This window comes from Syzygium oleosum, unplaced genomic scaffold (assembly GCF_021117445.2).
Source record: "Syzygium oleosum isolate NSW1041296 unplaced genomic scaffold, Sole_v2.1 Sole_v2.03, whole genome shotgun sequence".
Classification (NCBI taxonomy): Eukaryota; Viridiplantae; Streptophyta; class Magnoliopsida; order Myrtales; family Myrtaceae; genus Syzygium; species Syzygium oleosum.
The window spans coordinates 13,095,446-13,115,358 of record NW_026607487.1 but is presented as its reverse complement, the minus strand read 5'-3'; the positions used below and the strand labels follow the sequence as shown (position 1 = coordinate 13,115,358).

General features: G+C 41.1%; 2 protein-coding genes across 2 annotated transcripts; both read right to left on the bottom strand.

Annotated features, from left to right (window-relative positions):
- Positions 1–484: 484 nt before the first annotated feature.
- On the bottom strand, positions 485–4,256 carry LOC115670619 (plasmodesmata-located protein 6-like). The gene is made up of 3 exons (XM_030591923.2): positions 3,169–4,256; positions 972–1,088; positions 485–871 (listed from the first exon to the last, which is right to left on the bottom strand). The coding sequence occupies exons 1-3, from the start codon at positions 3,926–3,928 to the stop codon at positions 861–863; spliced, it is 888 nt and encodes a 295-aa protein (XP_030447783.1). The 5' UTR covers positions 3,929–4,256; the 3' UTR covers positions 485–860.
- Positions 4,257–6,771: 2,515 nt separating this feature from the next.
- LOC115670834 (ubiquitin-conjugating enzyme E2 variant 1A-like) lies at positions 6,772–13,237 on the bottom strand. Its single transcript, XM_030592198.2, has 5 exons — positions 12,998–13,237; positions 9,239–9,378; positions 8,137–8,262; positions 7,935–8,061; positions 6,772–7,035 (listed from the first exon to the last, which is right to left on the bottom strand). The coding sequence occupies exons 1-5, from the start codon at positions 13,005–13,007 to the stop codon at positions 6,977–6,979; spliced, it is 462 nt and encodes a 153-aa protein (XP_030448058.1). The 5' UTR covers positions 13,008–13,237; the 3' UTR covers positions 6,772–6,976.
- Positions 13,238–19,913: the final 6,676 nt, after the last annotated feature.

The following is a 19,913-nucleotide window of genomic DNA, read 5'->3' as shown; positions in this document are numbered from 1 at the left end:
GTATATATATGTAAATAATGTAAAAGTCCCGTTCGTCGAAACGAACTCATTGATCACCATTTTTTAATACCTCAAAAAGAATTCTCAACTGCATACGAATGTAATTTCGGATGTCAAAACACACTTGAGCATCCACAACCTTCACATCGTTGTACATATTCGTGGAAAAAAAAAAAGGAGGGTCGTGGCGACGTAGAGAGATATCAATCTACATCCTTTTTTTTTATTACTCCCACCCTGTTATTAGTCCATATGAGCTTTTGCCCAAGTTGCATACATCATGAATTCAAATGGAATGTAGTTCTCGGGGACATAACCTCTTCTGAATTTGAATTCGTGCAAGTGCAAACAATGAAATTCACTTGGAATTGAGACGAGACTCAAAGATGTGCCTGTGAATCCCAGTGGACTTTTCGGCTACCTCAAAATAAAGTGGAGACATGACTGGTGCTTTCTGAAAAGCAGCAAACCAACGACACATGAATCAAGAAATAGCCCTCCATTTTATCATGACATTAACTTTCGAGTCTTTTGACCATCTATATGTACACAACTTACATACAAAGCAGCAATCTTTCCTTTGACTCGTTTCTAGGTGAATATCTGTACAATTCGTGACCTATCACATGGATCACTGTTATTTGAACCATCAATTTTATGTGAACACATTGAAAGGCCCACATAATCGACGGTTCATATGGACTTGATCTATATAATCTCACAGAGAGAGAGAGAGAGGGCAACTGAAAAGGTCTAAAGCATGAAACAAAAGTGAGAGTAACAATTCGAACGACTAGACAAAGGAACCGAAAGTGGCAAATCAGCCAGCTGATTATATCACATCCACAAATTTGTGGCCTCTATTTGCCGCCTGCAATATTAAAAAGGAACATAGTGAATAGGAAAATTCAATGAATTATACAGTCCTGGCTAGGTGAAGAAGAGAAAGAAGGAAAGGAAAGAGTCTTCACCTCTTGCTCTTTCGCACATTGTTGCCATCAAAGAGAGGAAGATGATCACGACCGCAACCCCAGCAACGACACCGATCAAGATGACCACAGTCTTCGTAACCTCTTCATCGGATGTACCTGTTTCCAATGACACAGTCGATCTCGATACATTCTCAAGTTCACTAATTTCGATCCATCTTTTTCGCACTTATCACACGATTATAGAAAAAAGAAGTGCTTTATAAATCATGCGGTTTCATGATTATATTTCGATCTGACTTTAGGACGCTACCGCTTTGAAATGTGCCGCCTGAACTCGCATGCTACAGCACAATGCAATCCAACTTCAACACGACGCATCTACAACAATCGTAAGTAAACTTGTGCTGCATCCAATGGGTAGAAAGAATACTATGTATTGCAATTGCATCCTCCTTTAACTTAGTGACAGTCCTTTTCTTTAGGTTTTTAGTGTTATATAATGGAGGTGATGATTAGATTCGATCATGCACCGTTTCCGCCTTCACGGTAGCTTTGCTAGAGCTCTATCTGACTTGTTAATTATATTCCCGGGAGTGGAGCATACTGCAATCATTACTTAATTAGTGGCATTGGATTCCTCCTCATCTCTTAATAACCTACATTTCCAGAGGGCCCATAATCGATTGAAGGGTGAACATGCACCAAACAACCTTAAAACTCGTTTGTGACGAGAGGAGTTTAAACCAACTTACTGCTTATGCTAGATGAGTTCCTTAGCAGTTTTGTTCCCTCGAGGGATCATTCCTCAATCGCAACTCTTCATATCTATGTATACACACTGCCCTAATAATGCTCCCCTTTTCCCCTTAATATGATATATCAAGTTTTATTCATTCGATATTTACCCGTTTTGACCTGTCTTATATCTAGTTTCTGTTTGGTGGTCTTGGCCCAAAAGCTAGCTCAAAGGGTGAGGTTTTTCCTCACACTTATAAACTGACCACCGGCCTCTTTCATAACCGATGCGGGACAACCTCAACAATTTCACGGTTTTGTATTTTATGTATGTATAGATATATTCCTAAGAGGTCATCCAACCTTGTAGTGCTCTCACCTGAGCGCGTCTAACATAGGAGTTCCAACACTGAACTTGCCATTGCACTAAAAGATGTTTCTTGTGAATTATTTCCATTTTTACATATATAACTCGAAAACATTCTCACCATGTTTGGTGTGTAGTTAGATTTGTTCCTACCCTTTTAATCCTAGAAGTCCGCTAAAATTCTCATCTTATCAGGTTCCTCTAGCCTCGGTGATCATTTAATGCCCTTGTCAAACCGGGCTGTGTATTTATTTGTGATCTAACTGTCTCCAAAATCTCTCTAGAAACATGTTTTCTATAAATTAGAAAGACCGTCATTTCCTTAATACCATCAAGTCATTCATTTTCAAATTCCAAAAGAAATTCGTGACGTCCTCTTCTGCACCTTTGTAATATCCTTGAACAAGAAGTGAACGAGGACTTCTCTAGAAATCTCTTGGAAACTGTAGGCACCTTGACCATCACTGAATAACGATTGACGGCAAGGGGCAAGAACGAGGGAGGGAGTGCACTTCGAGAGTGTACCGATCGAGAAAGAACTTCCGAAAGAATATCGCTTTAACGATGTGATGTGATCTCTTGAGGACTTTAGAAGGAATTTCGTTCTTCTTTGATTTAGTCCCATGCTTTAATACTTTGTCTAACTCAAAACTACTATTCGAGAAAAACTCTAAATATATATAGATATATATAAGAAGGGCAAATCAAAGAATATAGCAACTCCTATTCGGGCATCCAATGCCATTATAAAGCAAGCAAAAAAACTTAACCGTATCGAGAATAAGAATCTACCTGGCAACAAATAGTGTCCACACATTATCATATCATTCTTGTTCTTGCAAATAAATTTCTATTCAAGCATCAAAATTAAGTAACTGGTATTTTTATAACTTAAACAACTCAATTTCGTAGCCAAACAATCTCCACGCAGTAAATCATAACTTTCCCTAGATCTGCCCCACTCTCTTCAATTCATAAGCATACTCAAAATTCACCACACAGTCATTTGGCACTTCACACGAGGGAGTAGCAATCAAAGTTTTGAACGGATTGAAACAAATGGAAACAAACACACCCAACTAAGAAGCGATGCACCGTAAGTGAACCACCATAAACGGCCGCAAGGCCCCTTACCGTGTCCGACGCTGGTGTGATCGCCGTCCGAATACTGCACGTAGCACTTGGCCAAGTACATGTTGCCCCACTTCGCCGCCCCGCAGTCACTCTTCAGAAGTCCAATCGCCTCCGCCAGGCAGTCTTGGCAATCGCCGGCGCTCAGGTCCTGCACACACTGTGCCACCGCCTGGACACTCCCCGAGGCACCGGTCCTGTACGGCTTGTAGGTCCCGTCCCCAGCTCCTATGTACCCGAGCACGGCGTCACGCCGTGTTAGCCCATCAGAATTAGCACCCCCAATCAGAGGCCCGCATCGCCTGAGCAGCACGGTCTTGTCCTGCATGCCGAGGAACGTCGTGTTGTCGTACCGCACGAGGCAGCCCTCGAGCTGGAGTGTGCCGCCGGAGGAGCCGGCACAGATGGTCCCAAGTTGGCTTACCGCATGGGACACGCAGGTGGAGCAGTCGGCCACGGCGAGGTCCCCGTGGCACTGGTAGAGGCCATAGGCGGTGTCGGAGGGGGTGGGGCCCGGGATGGTGAAATTGTTGTAGGAGGAGGAGGCGGAGGAGCTGACAAGGGAGGTGAGGACGGAGTCGACGCCGGTCTCGTAGGGTGAACCGGGGGAGTACTTGTACTGAGAGCAGCCGACGAAGATGAACGAGTCGGAGGACGAAGTCGACGGGGAAACAAGGAGCGAGAAGGGGAGGAGGAGGAGGAGGAGGAGGAGCGAGAGCATGGAGAAAGGGGTGGAAGAAAGAGTCGATATGGTGGGAGACATGACCGGGATCAAGAATTCATGGAAGTGGCTTGGTGAAGCGGAGCTTGTTGAAGTATATAACCGATGCTGCTGATATGATCATGATGTGAGAGAGTGAATTTTGCGGCTTACGTGAGGGAGTGAGGAAGATGATGATGTGGGTGCATGGGATTGATGGTGAGCGAGGAGTGAGATAACGGGAGGGTTTGGTCGGTCCGCTATAGCGAAGCTAAGGTCAACCATGGATGAAGTGAAGGCTCTACCAGTACCTAGAACGCAATATTGGAGCCGATCTGCCAGAAGGAACTGCTCTGTCCTATTTCTTCAGCGTTCGAGGAGGAATAAGGCTAAATACACTGACAAACGATTTATAAAATTGATCGAATTTTATTAGGTATCGAGCATGATTCTTTTGTCTGACTGCAACATAACAATGCTAGGTATCCAAAGAGTATCAATGAAGTACTTTTTGAAATATGAATCCGTGAGTAAATCAACAAAGGGTGTGAAGAGGTCTTTCGTTGATTCTTGGACATGAAATATACACAATGAGAAATTTAAAGGTATCGAGATTGAGAACAATTATTGTCAACCATAACGTAAAGATAAATTGGAAGATAAGAAGTAAACAGCTGGTGTTCTTCGATTGATTGGCAGTCCTTTGCACAAAGTACAATTCAAGTATTTATATCTACTGTCGATAGTTAACGACGGTTACAAAGAAAATTAGATACATTCTATGGGGTTCCTACAATTCAAGAATTCATATCTACAAACGGTTATATCTTCTCCACTTCTTCGCGGTTACCATTATCAGTTGCTCCCATCATCTTTGGCTCCACTATTACATAATTGCGTTGGATGCTATATGTGCCTCTCTGACGGTTGTATCTAAAATCGTGAGCTCCACTACGCAGATAGTTATTTCATTTCCACTCCGTCGATGATCCCATCAATCGTGGCCCCCTTGTCAATTAAAACGATCTTCATTCACCAACATTTTGCTTCAAGACTTGGTTATTTCCACTCATATCCTCCGTCAGCTAAAACTTATTTTCTTGTCGACCAACAAAATTTGCCGATTAAAAGCTCTCAACACTTAGCAAATTCTTGCCTCTGTCGCTTCTTACCCGGTCTCTGCCAACCGAGTCATCGATTGAGGCCTTGGACATCTTTTGGTGTCAATAGTATTCTAGGACTGATTTGTAAAGTAGGTAAACTAACCGGGAAAATTGTCCAAAAATTCCTAAACCTATTGCACTTTTACCAATTCAGTCCTAAACCTTTTAAGTTTGTCAATTCAGTCGTAAACATTTTCACTTCTTGCTAATTGAGTCAATTCGGCCAATTTTAGCCGGCCGGCGCTGACGTGATCGCTGGCCGTCCAGCCAACGTTGACGTAGCAATTTTTAAATATTTTTTTCGAATTTTTTAATATATATATTTTTTGCCCTTCTTCCCTTTGGCCTGTCCTGCGACTAGGGACCGGCTAGAGGCGCGGGCTGGCGAGGTCGACCTTGGCGGCCTCTGGCGAAGCTCGCCCCCGCCGGCCACTGGCGAGGGCAAGCCTCGCCCGCCGTTGCCAGGTCAACCTCGCCATGACTAAGCGAGGCTCGACCCCGCCAAATCTGGGCGAGGTGAAACCCAATGACGGCGAGGTCACCTCACCTAGCCAAGATGAGGCCATCCTCGCCATCGCTGGGCGAGGCGACCTTGCCCAAATCCGGCAAGGTCGAGCCTTACCCAACCATGGTAAGGCCGACCTCGCCGTCGCTGGATTTCACCTCGCCTGGCGACGGCGAGATCAGCCTCGCCTTGGCTGGGCGAGACCGGCCTGGCATCGGTGGGCGAGGCTTGCCCTCGCCAATGGCCGACAAGGGCGAGCTTTGCTAGAGGCTGGCGAGGTCGATCTCGTTGGCCTGCACCTATGGGCCAGAGGGAAGAAGGGCAAAAAAACAAGAAAAAAAAGAAAAAAAATTAAAAATTCGGAAAAAAAAATTAAAAAATTCGAAAAAATATTTTAAAATTATCACGTCAGCGTTGGCCGGACGGCAGGCAGGCAGCCACGTCAGTGTTAGTACAAGTTTTTTATGTGCACTGCGTGGATCATACTTTCTCGCATCGTTCATGCTACAATTAATCACACGAAATGGCTCGAGCCTTTGGTCTTGTAGTGTATGACGTGAACTGAGAGCGATATGGGAAAGTGAAGTGACAATGTCGTGACTCAAGAATAAGATGTCAAAGAGTAGTCCTGCCAGAGACCGCCGGGATAGAGGGAGGTCACAGGAATTCATAAAGGTTCTCGGGTTCAGATTGACTCGGCACAGGGGGCAGATTGCGGAGCGGCCGGTCTTTCCTAGTCTATTTCCGACAACATCAAGAATCCTTTCCCAACGGGAAATTATTTGGAAGAATAAGAGCTCCTTAACGTATGATTGATTCTGTATCTCACTTAAAACCGGTCTTTCTAGTACGGTCTCCATTTTTCTTCTATTTTTTTCTTATTGCAATCTAACTTCCCTCGATTTTCATATGTAAACTCAACCTCAACCAAGGAGAATCACGTAAGCTGCGCTTGATAAACCACGTCGGATGTATTCATTCACCAAGCTCTTGGATAAATCCTCATGGTGTGTTTCATAACTTGCTTAGGCTTGCCAACTGGTCAGGACACCAGAAACCTACGATTTGTAGCAAAAAATTTCATGTAACTGAAGGGTCTGCAATGAAATTCAACCCAGAAACTGTCCGTGCCATTTCTGCATATGGACTTTCAAAGATGCGGGAAGGCTGAAGCATTTTGATATGCAACGATAGCACAAAATACGGTATCAAAATACAATATGCAAGGAGTGCAAAACTTTACCTAGACACGGGGAACTTATATTCAAACTTATTCAGCTACTAGTAGACACAAGTGAAACAATGTGAAACATGAGAGGGATGATTGATCTCGTTTTAATCAGACATTTCTCAGTTACAACAATCCTCTGACATAAATATTTGCGAACAACGTTACCGCAGGCACTATATATGTGCTTATATACATAACCACGTGAACTTCCCTCACATGACACAGCACCTCACAACAAGCCCCTTTTGATCCATCCTCGCCTCTTCATTTCCTGAAATCGCACCATAAACATAATTTTGTTAAAAAAAAATAACATGGACAAGGATTTCAAAAAAAATAGGCGGACATGTATTACGAGCAACCTGCTATTTTCTCCAACTACAAAGGCATGTAAAACCATTTTGAACGGGTCAATTGTAAAAGGCATATCATAGGCATGAACAAAAGTTATCAAGATCATTATAAGGGGAAAATGCCTGCAATTTCAGAGCACATGCTAAGAGCTTAGAAACTATAATCCCAAAACCAATTCAGAGACTTTAACTGCCGATGACGAGAGTTCGTTTGGTTCTCTTTCAGTTTTCTCCAAACCATTCCAACTTGAAAATTCAAATCTTGTGTCATCTAAGTATGTGTCCTCCAAAAAGAAAGTGGTTTACTAATGTTCATTAAAATAACAAAGGTTAATATCATGAAAAACCCCAAACTGGTAAACTTGTGACAAATTTACCCAAAACTAATTTTTTGATAATGAAAAACCCCAAATTGGTACACCAGCGATAATTTTATCCTTTGATAGTTTCCGTTAAATTTTACAGTCAAATTTCTGAATTGAATGACACGTGACAGTTGACGAGTGTACCAGTTTGGGGTTTACCCTCCGTTTGTCATAAGTGTACCATTTTGTGGTTTTTTGTGATATTAATCCAATTTGACGGAGGGTAAATTTGTCACAAATGTATTGGTTTGGGGTTTTTGGTAGTCAAAAAATTAGTTTAAGGTAAATCTTTCACATGTGTACCAGTTTGGGGTTTTTGATGGTAAAAAAATTAGTTTTGGTTAAATTTGTCACAGGTGTATCAGTTTGGGGTTTTTCATGGTACTAACCCAAATAACAAACACTGGGAGTCGAAAGAAGAAACAAGAAACCAGCCAGTCAATAATTCTCACCTTCAGGAGGTTGTGCTAGCTTGCGGTTCTGTGGAGACAACATTTCCTTCTTCAATTGCAACAATATGTCTTCCATAGTATATTCCCTTTTCCAATTTCCAAGCATTGGCATAAGACTAGGTTCAACCTGGAATATAGCCAGCAATGAGTCCAAAACAATGAAGTCCTTATGTGAAGAATTGAATCAAAGTTACTCACGTACCACGCCTGTTTCCTGATTGACGCAAGTCATGTTTATCCGAGTCTGGAACCTCACAGCAGGTGGATTATCAGGGTATTCCTTGTTGCAAAACAATTTTAGCTGATAAATACGCCCTTCATGAACAGTCTGCCAGGCAGACTATGTCAGTGAGCAAAACTAAATTTTTCTCAGAAAGAAAAGGAGTGCTCAATAATGTTTGGAAGTTGAATCGCATTTCGGCATTCAGAGACTTCACTAGTGTTTTCCAAAATTAATAAGTCAAATACAAAAATGCAAGGTCGGAATTTGCTCTACAAAATCACAGAGGCCATTTCTTCGTTAAGTAAAGTTGCTTAGAGTTTTCATTACAAAAAAAAAGTTGCTTAAAGTTCAGATGTCAAACATATGAGCCAATTCAGTTATGAACAAAATTTATGCAACACTAATATCAATATCGAGTCCCTTACTTTTGTCAAAGCATCAAATGCATTTAATAGGCAGTAGCAGACAGGTCTGAGCATCCTGTTTTGACTGGATATTAGCCCCCTCAAAATTACCTGAGCTTGGAATTAACTACTTTTTGAAGACAAGTACTGTGTGAGCATAAAAGTGGATAGCATATACTCCAACATACATTGCCTGTCTCAACATAAAGCAGGTATAATTGATGCTAGTTCTCACCTCAATGGATCAGCTAGCCAACAGCTGAATGATTTGAGTTTATTTTTAAAAAAAAATCAAGTTCAATCAATAAAAAATTCTAGAAACATGAATTCATTTCACTTCAACTTAAATTCAAACTTGTTCAACTTCCTATATCAGCATCCATTATCTTACTAATTAATCTGTGGAATAATTGCTGGCTAGAATAATCACCATTCCGTGGTCAACCACTAATTTAGAAAAGAAAAAATTGACCCAAAAGTGAATCTCGCAATACCAGCGGAGTGGTTTAAGAATCTCCACGAGCAGCGGAGATGGTATACTGGTATGTGCTAGTGGTTCACCTGCTCAAGGGTGTTTTTCCTTTTTATTTTTGTCTTTTCGGTGTTCGTGTGCATGCTTGAGCATTTGTGTGTGCATGCATATGAGAGAGAGAGAGAGAGAGAGAGAGCAAGCTTACATTAGGAGGACCGATGATAGTGCCTGTCCATGACTGCATGTATATATCATCAGCATCATCCATTCCATAACTGACTGTTCCATCTCCAATTCCTTTTTCTCCCCTCTCGAGCTCTTCAAGTAATCTAAAGTTCCTTGGAACTGCAAATATTCACACAAATTAGTCTCATAAGTCAGCATGCTCTACGCAAACACAGAATTGTACAAAAAAAAATAACCACAGAAGCAATAGAGTTTCACAGTACAAAACTTCCAACGGCAAGCGACATGCTATCTGACTCACTGGCATGAACCAACCTGAGAGGGAGGTGTGATGATGCTGTAGCTAGGGCTGACATGTTCTGCCCTTTTTTTCCCTTTATTATTTTAAAATTGTCACTCATTACTGGTTTGTCACATCAGCAAATGTGGGTCCAGCCCTGAAATGTTGAATATGAACTGGACCAAACTCTTCACTTTAATTATCTTAAACTTAGTATGGACTGCATATGTTTTTTTACCCTTCCTTTTGGTTAGAAGTCTACTAGTATTAAGGTATGTGCTACGTGTGTGCAATGATCATCGGCAGATTCATATGAAGAGAAAGGAATGATTTTTTTAAAGGAATTGAGTAATTATTAAATTGAATAGCTGTGTAATAGGTAGCTATTAAATATGTGTGAATTGAATGCTAACTTAGATAAAGGAGAGTGGAGGGTTGTTTTAACTTTAGCTGCAAGTGTAATTTTGAAACAATAGAAAGGGAGACAATAGTCAATTCTATCTTAAATATATACGATGTACCAAACACAGGAAAGAAGGAAACATACAATAAAAGAATGCTTATTGAGAAACCAAAGGGTGCGTTTGTTTCATGGAAAATGAATGATTTGGAAAACATTTTTATAAAAATGATCGTTTGTATCGTCTAAATTAATTAGTCAATGATAATATAAATTCATTATCGACAATAATTTATGTCCAAACATTTTCGTGGACAATGAAAATATTTTTCGTTCATTCATTTTTGTAAGCATTACAAGCGATCATTTTTCAAAAAATATTTTTCAAATCCCTCATTTTCTACGAAACAAATGCACCCCAAAATATAGTTTAAATTCCCCTGTATTAAAAGGGTAGACCAATCGTAATTCACATTTAAGGATTGCTTTTAGCACACACTACAAACCAAGACAAGGTCCAATGATGTCTAACCAGCATTGAACCATGTCTATCCAACTACCACATTTTCAAACCCAAACATAAAAAAAATCAATAGAAATTACCAATTTCAATGAAAAAGAAATCAGTATAAAATCCGTTCGGCCACCATGCATGGAAAAATGTAAATCTACCGTCTCCAAGTACGCCAAAAAATGCATTAAACAGGTGTGCCGCTTCTCAGTTGTCTACTATCCAAATGCTTGATCTATAATAAGTAAGAATCATGAAGTCTTAGAATTTATCCTAAACCAGCGGGCAAGACTGATCAATCTCATCGGGATACTTTATGACACAAAACTAGAGTCTACGAGCAAAGCAATAGTTGTTGTAGTTTATCAAAAGCCAATGTGTGAAGAAACATGCTCCCAAGTTCTCCTAAATAATTTAATTCAAGAAGACATACAATTAAAAACAATTTAGTTCAATCAAGCTCATTAGCATTCTCATTGCATAAAACTTCTAAATTCATCAACCATTACACATGTTCGCCAGACTGACCCAGTTAGTTATGGGGACTTCCAATAGTCATAAGATCGTATTCACATGCGATTTGTGCCAACTTTACCAGCCAGACTTAAGAAAAATTCCTTTCCTCGATGCACCAATATCTTACGGTAGACATCTACATATCTGTAAGGAACCATAAAAACAAATGACTATTCTCAAGAAGCCTCCTATTTCTGTTTGAGACTTCAAGCTGTTTTTGCTCCACCTACCCTACTAAATGAGAATAATCTTATCATCATTTGCTGGGCCAGCTAACAAAAGTACAAGGACACTTTTTGGCACTTATCAGCCCACATTTCAGGCTTCGCATATTCATACTAGTGCACTTTCCATGTCCATATGCCATATGGACAGTATCTATAACATCCCTATAATATCAAACTTTGGCTTCACATGAACCAACAGAGCACCATAACATAATCACGAGGACTACCAGTGGCATGGAGTTCGAAAGTCCACTAATCACATAGAAGCACAAACTGGGTTCTTTTAAGCATATAACAAAATCCTTATTCTCAAGTGAAGCACAACAATGACCGATCATTCAAATTAATCCATTTATACGCACAACAAATCATATCGAAGTCAGTACTAGCATCAACAATCATCTAAGCATCACTACTGAGTGCACTCACTTCCACAAATATTATACACATAAAATTCAACCAAGTTCCTCACCCATAAAAATGCCCACATGGCTCTCAATGAGAGTGAAACAAAATAAAGATATTCTAATAAATCCGGAACGATAAGTAGTCTTTGCACATTTCTCCTGCTAAGAACCAAGACATGATTATAAATCAAACAATCAGTAGGAGACTCCCAAAAAATAGCTATCTACAAATTTATTTCTTTCAAAAGCAAACTCCATGCACGAGAAAGTTGTAGTTATCATTCATAGAACAAAACAGCCAATCTACAGGGTTAAAAACTTAGTTCAGATAATCATTGAACTGCCACTCCTAGCATAGACCTATCCTTATCTACGATTCACACACATTCCACTGAAACACAATGGCAGGATTAGCTTTGGATAGTTTCGATTTCTTAGAATGACCTCCCCATTCTTTCAATAATGAAATGCAAACCATAGACAGAATAAACAAGACTCAAAATCAACTAGGTCACCACTTTTTTCCAATGACACCAGGCATAGGTGATTAAAAAGTGATATAAAGACGGGACTGATGCTCATAGCCAAATGTGACCAATATTTAAATCTACTAGACAAACTTCAATCCACATTACCTGAAAAACAATATTTAGCAGGGCAATTTACATCAACATCACCACCTTTGACCCAAGTCAGAATCCCAATTTCATGCTTGAAATACAAGCTCAACACTCCTAACACCATCCTTTTTTATCGAGACTCTAGCTCAAACTAGGGAACTGGAGACTAGCTCCAGTATAGACTTCAGTTGTCGCATCCAAATTCTCCATATTAGCTTGAAACAAAATCTATTCAGAGTATCATTACTAAACAATAACCAAACATTAGCCAACGACATCGACATAATAATAACAATGCACCGACACATTTTCCCCTTAAGTGATGATTTACTAGATAACAGCCATTAAGTCCATCTAATCATCTGACAATTCAGGATTTCCACCAGTCATGAGAACTCCAGAAAGACAAGGCCACATATTACCCATGGATACAGTAAATATTCCCAAAACCCTCTCAAGACCAACAATCATCAGGCGCCCTTGGAACTTCAGAAGCCCATGTTCCCACACTCAAACCCTAGCCTGTAAACAACCCACTGCAATCCACTAAACAAACCGGCGGATCCCCACATTTCCCAACACGAGAGTCGAGGCCATCCCACCATGTCATGCAGAAAGCTTAGAAATCGAACAAAACAGCTTCGAACCAAGTAATACGACAAACAGAACAAAGGAACAGTGAAAGCATCGATCGAATCCCGGTGATGTATTTGCAGTAGGATATGTTGCCCACACAATGCTTCCTCTGTCCCCAGATAAGCTTCCAAGCCTCAAATCAAGCAATAGAGCGAAAAGGGGAAGTCGCGAAGGACCGTACCTACAGCCATCGACACGAATCCTTAAGAGAAAGGGAGAGCTCGAAAATGGCCCGGTTTCTGGCTACCGCCGGCCCTTGACCGCCGATCGACGGAGGCGGCGGGTCGCTGGAGGAGGCGGCGCGGCGGCGACGGCGGTCGGTGCTGGCCCTGGCTCCGAAGGTCGCGAGAGAGAGAGCGAGAGAGATTTGGGATGGGTTGCAACTTGCAGCAGACCGACACGCTGTGGGGGAAAGCGAGTGAAGAAAAAGGCGTCGTCTTGTACTTCCACTTCCAACCAACCTTTTCCATTCGGTCCTCTTTTTCCTTCTTTTTTTTTTTTGTCCATTTCCATTTTTTTCTCGAAAAATAATTGGGCTTTAAACAAGAGAATCGCTAGCTGTCTTTGAGTTTAATCTTTATTACTTAATAATCTACTAATATTAAGTCAAAATACCTAATTAATCTCAATTTTAAATTTATTCATTGTACCCACGTATGCACATCGCTCTGATATCAGAAAGCAAATGTGTCGTAAAAGTCCTAAATCTGTTGGATTGGTGTCAATTTAGTCATAAACTTTTTAATTGTGTCAATTTAATCTTAAACATTTTGACCTAGTGCCAGTTCAGTCATTCCAGCTAATTTTGGCCGAACATTGCTAATGCGGATGCTGGTCGGCGTACGTGGCATGGTCGGCACTGACATTAACAATTTTTAATTATATTTTAATATTTTTTAGATTTTCTTATTTTTTCTTTTTTTTTCTTTTTTTTTTCATTCCCTTCCTTCTTCCTATAGCCGGTCGCCAAACCTCAGCGATCGACCAAAGGCCAAAGTCGACGAGGTCAACCTGGCAAGCCGTGAGTGAAGTTCGCCCTCGCTGAATAGCCTTGAGGGTGGCCTCGCGCAGGACTGGTGAGCCTCGCCCTTGCTAGAGGCCACGAGGTCAAGGTCGAGCCTCGCCTTCGCCTTCATCGTCGTTGGCGAGGAGGCGAGGCTCATTGACCCTGGCCTCTAGCCAGTTGCCCTCGACGACTGGGTGGAGGAAGGAGGAAGGGAATTGAAAAAAAAAAAGGAAAAAAAAAGGAAAAGGGAAAGGAAAAGATTAAATAAACAAACAAAAAAATATTAAATATATTATTAAATGTTATCCATGTCAATGCCGATCGGCGTCCAAGTCAATAATATTTGGCCAAAATTAGTCGGAATGATTGAATTGGCTCTAGGTCAAAATGTTTAATACTAATTTAGCACAATTAAAAAATTTAGGACTAAAGTGGCACATATGTAATAGGTTTAAGATTTTTCTGACAATTTTCCCAACATTAGAATGCAGTGTAGAAAGATGAAAGGTAAAATTGGTTTGAGAAAAAAATAAAAAGATAAAAAGTGAAACTCATCTTCCCACTTCCCCATAAAAAGTTTAGAATTCATTGATCGTCCTCTCAATGCAACAACTAATTTCATTCCCGCATACTCAAAGGAAACTTGAAATTTCTCTCATCTATTGTATTTTAGATAAAGTTACTGTTTATTTAATATTTACTTTCTAGAATGAGTTCCCTAATTATAAAAAGAAGAAAAGGAAATACTATCGAGCTTTTAAGATTTCTATCTAATTGAATCTATGAATATTATCATTAACTAATCGTATTGCAACGAACAAAAAGTAGTGCGAGCGCGAGAAGGACGGTCATAGTTAATCGAAAATTATTTACTCAATCAAACAAGGTAAAGTTATTAAGAAACTGAAATTACAAATGCCAAAGAAGCGATTTGAAGAGCTCTACACAGGACAAAGTGTAACTTTCTTCTTGTCTATGCTTTAAAGGAAGCGTATGTTATCATTTATAGGTTAACGAAGAGACTAATGTTCATGTTAATGTAATATCACATCCCTCTACAGTCAAGGCCTCTACCGGGCCCAACAGCTCAAGCAATTCGAAGACTCCAAAGCCCAGAGTCAAAGGCCTCGTCGACCCGGGCCTCGCCTCCATCCGCCCAACGCCTTTTTTGTCCAGGCTCAATCCGGTCCCTGCCGTCAACCTCTCCAGTATCGGCTCCGCCCGGCAGCCCCCCCCGGGTCGTGGAAGAAGCTGAGCCTGCGCGGCTCGCGGGCTCGGCTTCCTCCAAGGGGGTCATCCGTGACGTGCTGGTGGAGGAGGTCGTGGACCACACGGTGGCAGCAGCGACAGCCGTCGACAAGCGGCCAATGGAGGCGAAGGCAAGGATCTACCGGAGGGAGGTGGAGACCAAACAGGCCACCAGCAGCTTAGAAAGCAAGATTGATTTTTCTACTAAGCACCGATTGCTGTTTATACAACAGAGAAGGATCTTGCATTCTGGAAAAAAATTAGTTTCTTGCTCTTTCGTAATTGGGTTACGGCGAAAATAAGAAAATGCTCAAGCTGTTTAGTTGTGCTCGTGAATAGAGCAAGTGAATGTCTTACCTTGTATGTATTCACAATAATATTCTATTATCTTTTTCTTCGTACTATTTTTCTCGTAAGAAATTGTATTTTTTCACTGACATTGTATATGCACCTCGTATGTCAGTTTATGTTGTTTATGTGAAGGTTTCCATTCTTAAAAATGTTACAAGAATATTGATGAAGCCAGCATTGATTGAAAATGATAAATATAAAATTTCTTGCTAAAAGACAAATTGTAAGATTTTATATATATTAATAAATAAGATAATTAAGACAAAAATATTACTCTTAATCAAATATGTACTTTATACTCCTCCAAAACGAGAAAATATTGAGAAAACATCAGGTGCATGAAATACTCCACGTCAGCAATGCATTGAACCATCCGGCATCTGACACGTGGGGATAATGGGCCCATTGTCAAAATTTTCAAACTCACCTTCTCTCTGTCTCTCTCTGTGTTCGCGGCCAAGTTCATTACTCCACAACACCTCCGTGACCTCAGCTCCTTGTCACCATGAGGGTGTCGCAGAGGCAATTGCGACCAAAAAAAGAGGTTGCGACGCCATACCGACCGAGATCCGAGGTCGCGACGGGGGTAGCGACCTCAATCAAAGAGTCTCCATGTCCAAATGGCGACCTCGACGAGGTTGCCCATGGCGTCGATGGCCTCGATCCCTCGTCGTGACATAATGGGCGACCTCGGATCGAGGAGCAAGTCGCAGTGGCGTGCCTTCACACGAGACAAAGATTGAATCGGCAAAGTGATAGAGCACATCGACCACTTCTTTGTCGAATTCCACCTTCAAAGTTTGATTTTTGTTTTCCCCTTTGTTAGTCTGTTGAAGATTTCTTCATTTGTTGAATTTTTGTTGAGCACGGAGAATTAAAAAGAAAACATGCGGAGGTTTGATTAGAGGACTGGAAATTGGTGATCCTTCATCAAATCCTGTGAATTAATTGGAACTCTTCTAATCATCATCTTGCGCATGGGCCATCTTTCATACGAGCCCCAAGATTCTCAAATTGCCAATTTGAGCGGTTCCCATAAACAATCCTTCTCAATTAAGATGTATCGAAATAATACATCAACGAATAAAGTCATAAAAGACTCAATAAACCGGGGGTTTGCTTTGAATCCCTAGTAATGATTACTGAGAGTACTTTACCAAAGTAGAGGAAACCTAAAATTTCGACTAGGGCCGCCCCACTAGTCTAAGGGCCCGTTTGGTAACGTGCCAAACAGTAAAAATTTCTGTTCTTTTGTTCCCAGAAATAGTTTGGGAACAGAAATGCGTTTAGTAAACTTTTTTGTTCCCGGGCACATTTTTGCAAAAATTTGTGCCCAGAAACAGTTTTGGAAGAGAAACAAAAAGTAAAAAAAAGTTGCTTCTTGTTTCTCGGCACAATTTTGAGAATCAGTTTTTTTTCTTCTTTTTCTTTTTTTTCTTTTCTTCTTTGTGTTGCTCTTTCCTGGGTTGTGGCCGGTCGCCGGCGGCCGGCCACAGCCCAGGGCCGGCGAGGGCGTCACGGCCCTCGCCGTCGATCATGGCGAGGTCGGCCTCACCCAGATCGGGCGAGGCCGAGCCTCGCCGTGGGTCGCGACGCCCGATTTGGGCGAGGCCAAACTCGCCATGACCGACGGCGAGCCGCCTCGCCCAGGCGGCGAGGGTCCAGCCCTCGCCCTCGCCGGCAAGGGGGACCCTCGCCTCCGCCGGCGGCCGGCGAGGGCCGTGACGCCCTCGCCGGCCCTGGGCTGTGGCCGGTCGCCGGCGACCGGCCATGGCCAAAGAAGAAAATGGGTAGAAAGAAAAAAAAAATTAAACAATTCAAAATATTATTAATAAAAATAAATTTTGTGTAGTTACAAAACGCATTTCTGTTCTTTTCTACTCTAGGAATAGAAATTTTGGACAGTTTATCAAACGCCTTTAAATGCTCAGAAATTATTTCCGGGCACAGAATAAAAAAAAAATCATTTCTGTTCAGAAATAGTTCCTGGGCACAGAATGGTATTCATGCGTACCCTAAGTGTATACACTTGGCGGGCTTGTCGGGATTGCGTTCCTTATTTTAACGTGCCGGTGCCCACACGCCTAGCCGCCTTAGTTGGTTGTATGTTTTTCGAGCCTAGTTCCCGACTCTACCATCTATGTGTTTTACGTCCAATGGATGCAAAGGTCTACATGAAACCTCAGACGAAGCAGTTTAACCTCTTACTTAGGAGGACAATGTTTCGAAATAATACATCATTGAATAAAGTCATAAAAGACTCTTGAAGAAAAGAAAATCGATGCACTTCGTCTTTAAATCACACGAATCTCATTTTAAACCTGCCAAGTCTTGCTATAAATTCATTAGGTGCACCCACCCACCCATCCTGCTTAAAAACCTATTGAATATAAGAGTATGTAATTTAATGAAGCTAATAGGAGCGAGATCGAAGCATTAGCGTTACTATGTAGTCACAAATCATGACACGGCTAGATCTTGATTTTTCACTCAACACGAAAAAAGTTCCATAAGAAGTCAACCGAACCTACACTTTCTGGGGTCCCTTGGAAAAGTAACTCTCCCAAGTAGACATGGCCACGGGCCGATTTCGGCCCGGAACTAGCCCGGGTCAAATCCAGGACCGGCCCGTTGACCGGGCCCGCGGTACGGAACAGAACCGGCCCGTGGCCTGCTGGCCCGGTTCCGGTTCCAACAATTTTGGAACCGGCTCGGAACCGCCGGTTCCGAGCCCAGTTCCAAAAAAAAAAAATGCAGATAAGTGGAGAAACTCTTTTTTTCCCCAAATTTGATTACAATGTATATTTTGATTACATTTTATATTGAATAATTCATTATTTCATAATTTGATAATGTATTATTTTTTTATTTCATAATTTATTTTTTTAATTTTTACCGTCCAGTTCCGAACCGGGTCGGAACCGGAACCGCCATGGGCAGTTCCGGTTCCGGTTCATACATGGCCACGAACCGGAACCGGCCGGTTTCGAACCGTGGCCATGTCTACTCCCAAGTATAATTATTTTTTTCAGGCAGCAAATCAACACCTAAAGTGGTAAGCAATTAAAAAATTAGAGCCTACACAATGATATAAAGTCACCTCGGATTTTTCTACTTTTTCCCACTCGATAGTTGCTCGATCTTGAGATGTGATATTTGACCAAATGAATTCCTCTCCCTTAGAGGTCCAAAACGACCCAACTACTGTCCCTCAAGGACCATTCTCCTATCTTTCCAAATCGCGACGAAGGGTCATTTTTACCGTAACTTCCATATAACGTTTTTGGTAACTTTCTGATTATGTGTGTTACGACACTTTGTATGGCAGCTGTGAAGAAAATGAATCGGGCTTCCAACTAGATAAAGTGAGGGGATTGATCCACCAACCATAGAAAATCCTAAACCTATATGCTATTAATTCGTGAATTATAACTTTAGAACAATAATTGATTTAGCTAATCGCAACTAGTTGAGAGCTAATTCCTGCCACTTAAGATCAAAGATTTCTATCGACCTATCAATCTTTCTATGGACACCAAAAGTGGTAAGCAATTAAATTAGAGCCTACACTATGATAAAAGGTCACCTCGGATTTTGCTACTTTTTCCCACTCGACAGTTGCTCGATCTTGAGATGTGATATTTGACCAAATGAATTCCTCTCACTTAGGGGTCCAAAATGACCCAACTACGATCCCTTATTCTCCTGTCGTTCCAAATAACAACGAAGGGTCATTTTTACCGTATCTCCCACATAACGTCTCGGGTAACTTTCTGACTGTGTATTACGACACTTTGTGTTGGAGCTGTGAAGAAAATGAATTAGGGTTCCAACTAGATAAATTGAGGGGATTGATCCACTGACCATAGAAAATCCTAAACCTATATGCTATTTGTTCGTGAATAGTAACTTTAGAACAATAATTGATTTCGCTAGTCGCTACTAGTTGAGAGCTAATTTCCTGCCACTTAAGATCAAAGATTTCTATCGACCTATCAATCTAGCTAATATATGGAACTATAAAAAAAAATTGTCAATTCAATTAAACAGCTTAACCAGAATGGGTTCATAATCTCAAGAGCCACGTTTCCCATGGGTAATTTGAGAAATAAAACTCAAAGCAATTCGAAATAAAACATTTTAGGGGTTTCCCTATATCATTTTAAAATGAGAAAAAAAATAAAACAAGAATTCCTATGGGGTAATTTGAGAAATAAAACTCAAAGCAATTCGAAATTCAAGTAGACTTGGTTTTATATTCAATTCATTGGATCTCCCGATCTCCTTTCATTTAAAAGCTATAAATGATAAAACAAAAATCTCCATTTTTGTGGGCAAAACCTACTTGAGATGGCTCACTAGATTGGCTACTTGAGAGAGAGAGAGAGAGAGAGAGAGAGAGAGAGAGAGAGAGAGAGAGAGAGAGAGAGAGAGAGAGAGAGAGAGAGAGCTATTGAGATTTACATGTGCGCAAAGAAAACATAAACTTTGG

Coding starts and splice junctions, on each gene's coding strand:
- LOC115670619 (XM_030591923.2), bottom strand. CDS start 3,928: ATGTCTCCCACCATATCGACTCTTTCTTCCACCCCTTTCTCCATGCTC. Junction 1,089..3,168: donor TCACACCAGCGTCGGACACG/GTAAGGGGCCTT, acceptor CATTGGAAACAG/GTACATCCGATGAAGAGGTT.
- LOC115670834 (XM_030592198.2), bottom strand. Junction 8,062..8,136: donor TCAATCAGGAAACAGGCGTG/GTACGTGAGTAA, acceptor GCTATATTCCAG/GTTGAACCTAGTCTTATGCC. Junction 7,036..7,934: donor GCTAGCACAACCTCCTGAAG/GTGAGAATTATT, acceptor GTGCGATTTCAG/GAAATGAAGAGGCGAGGATG.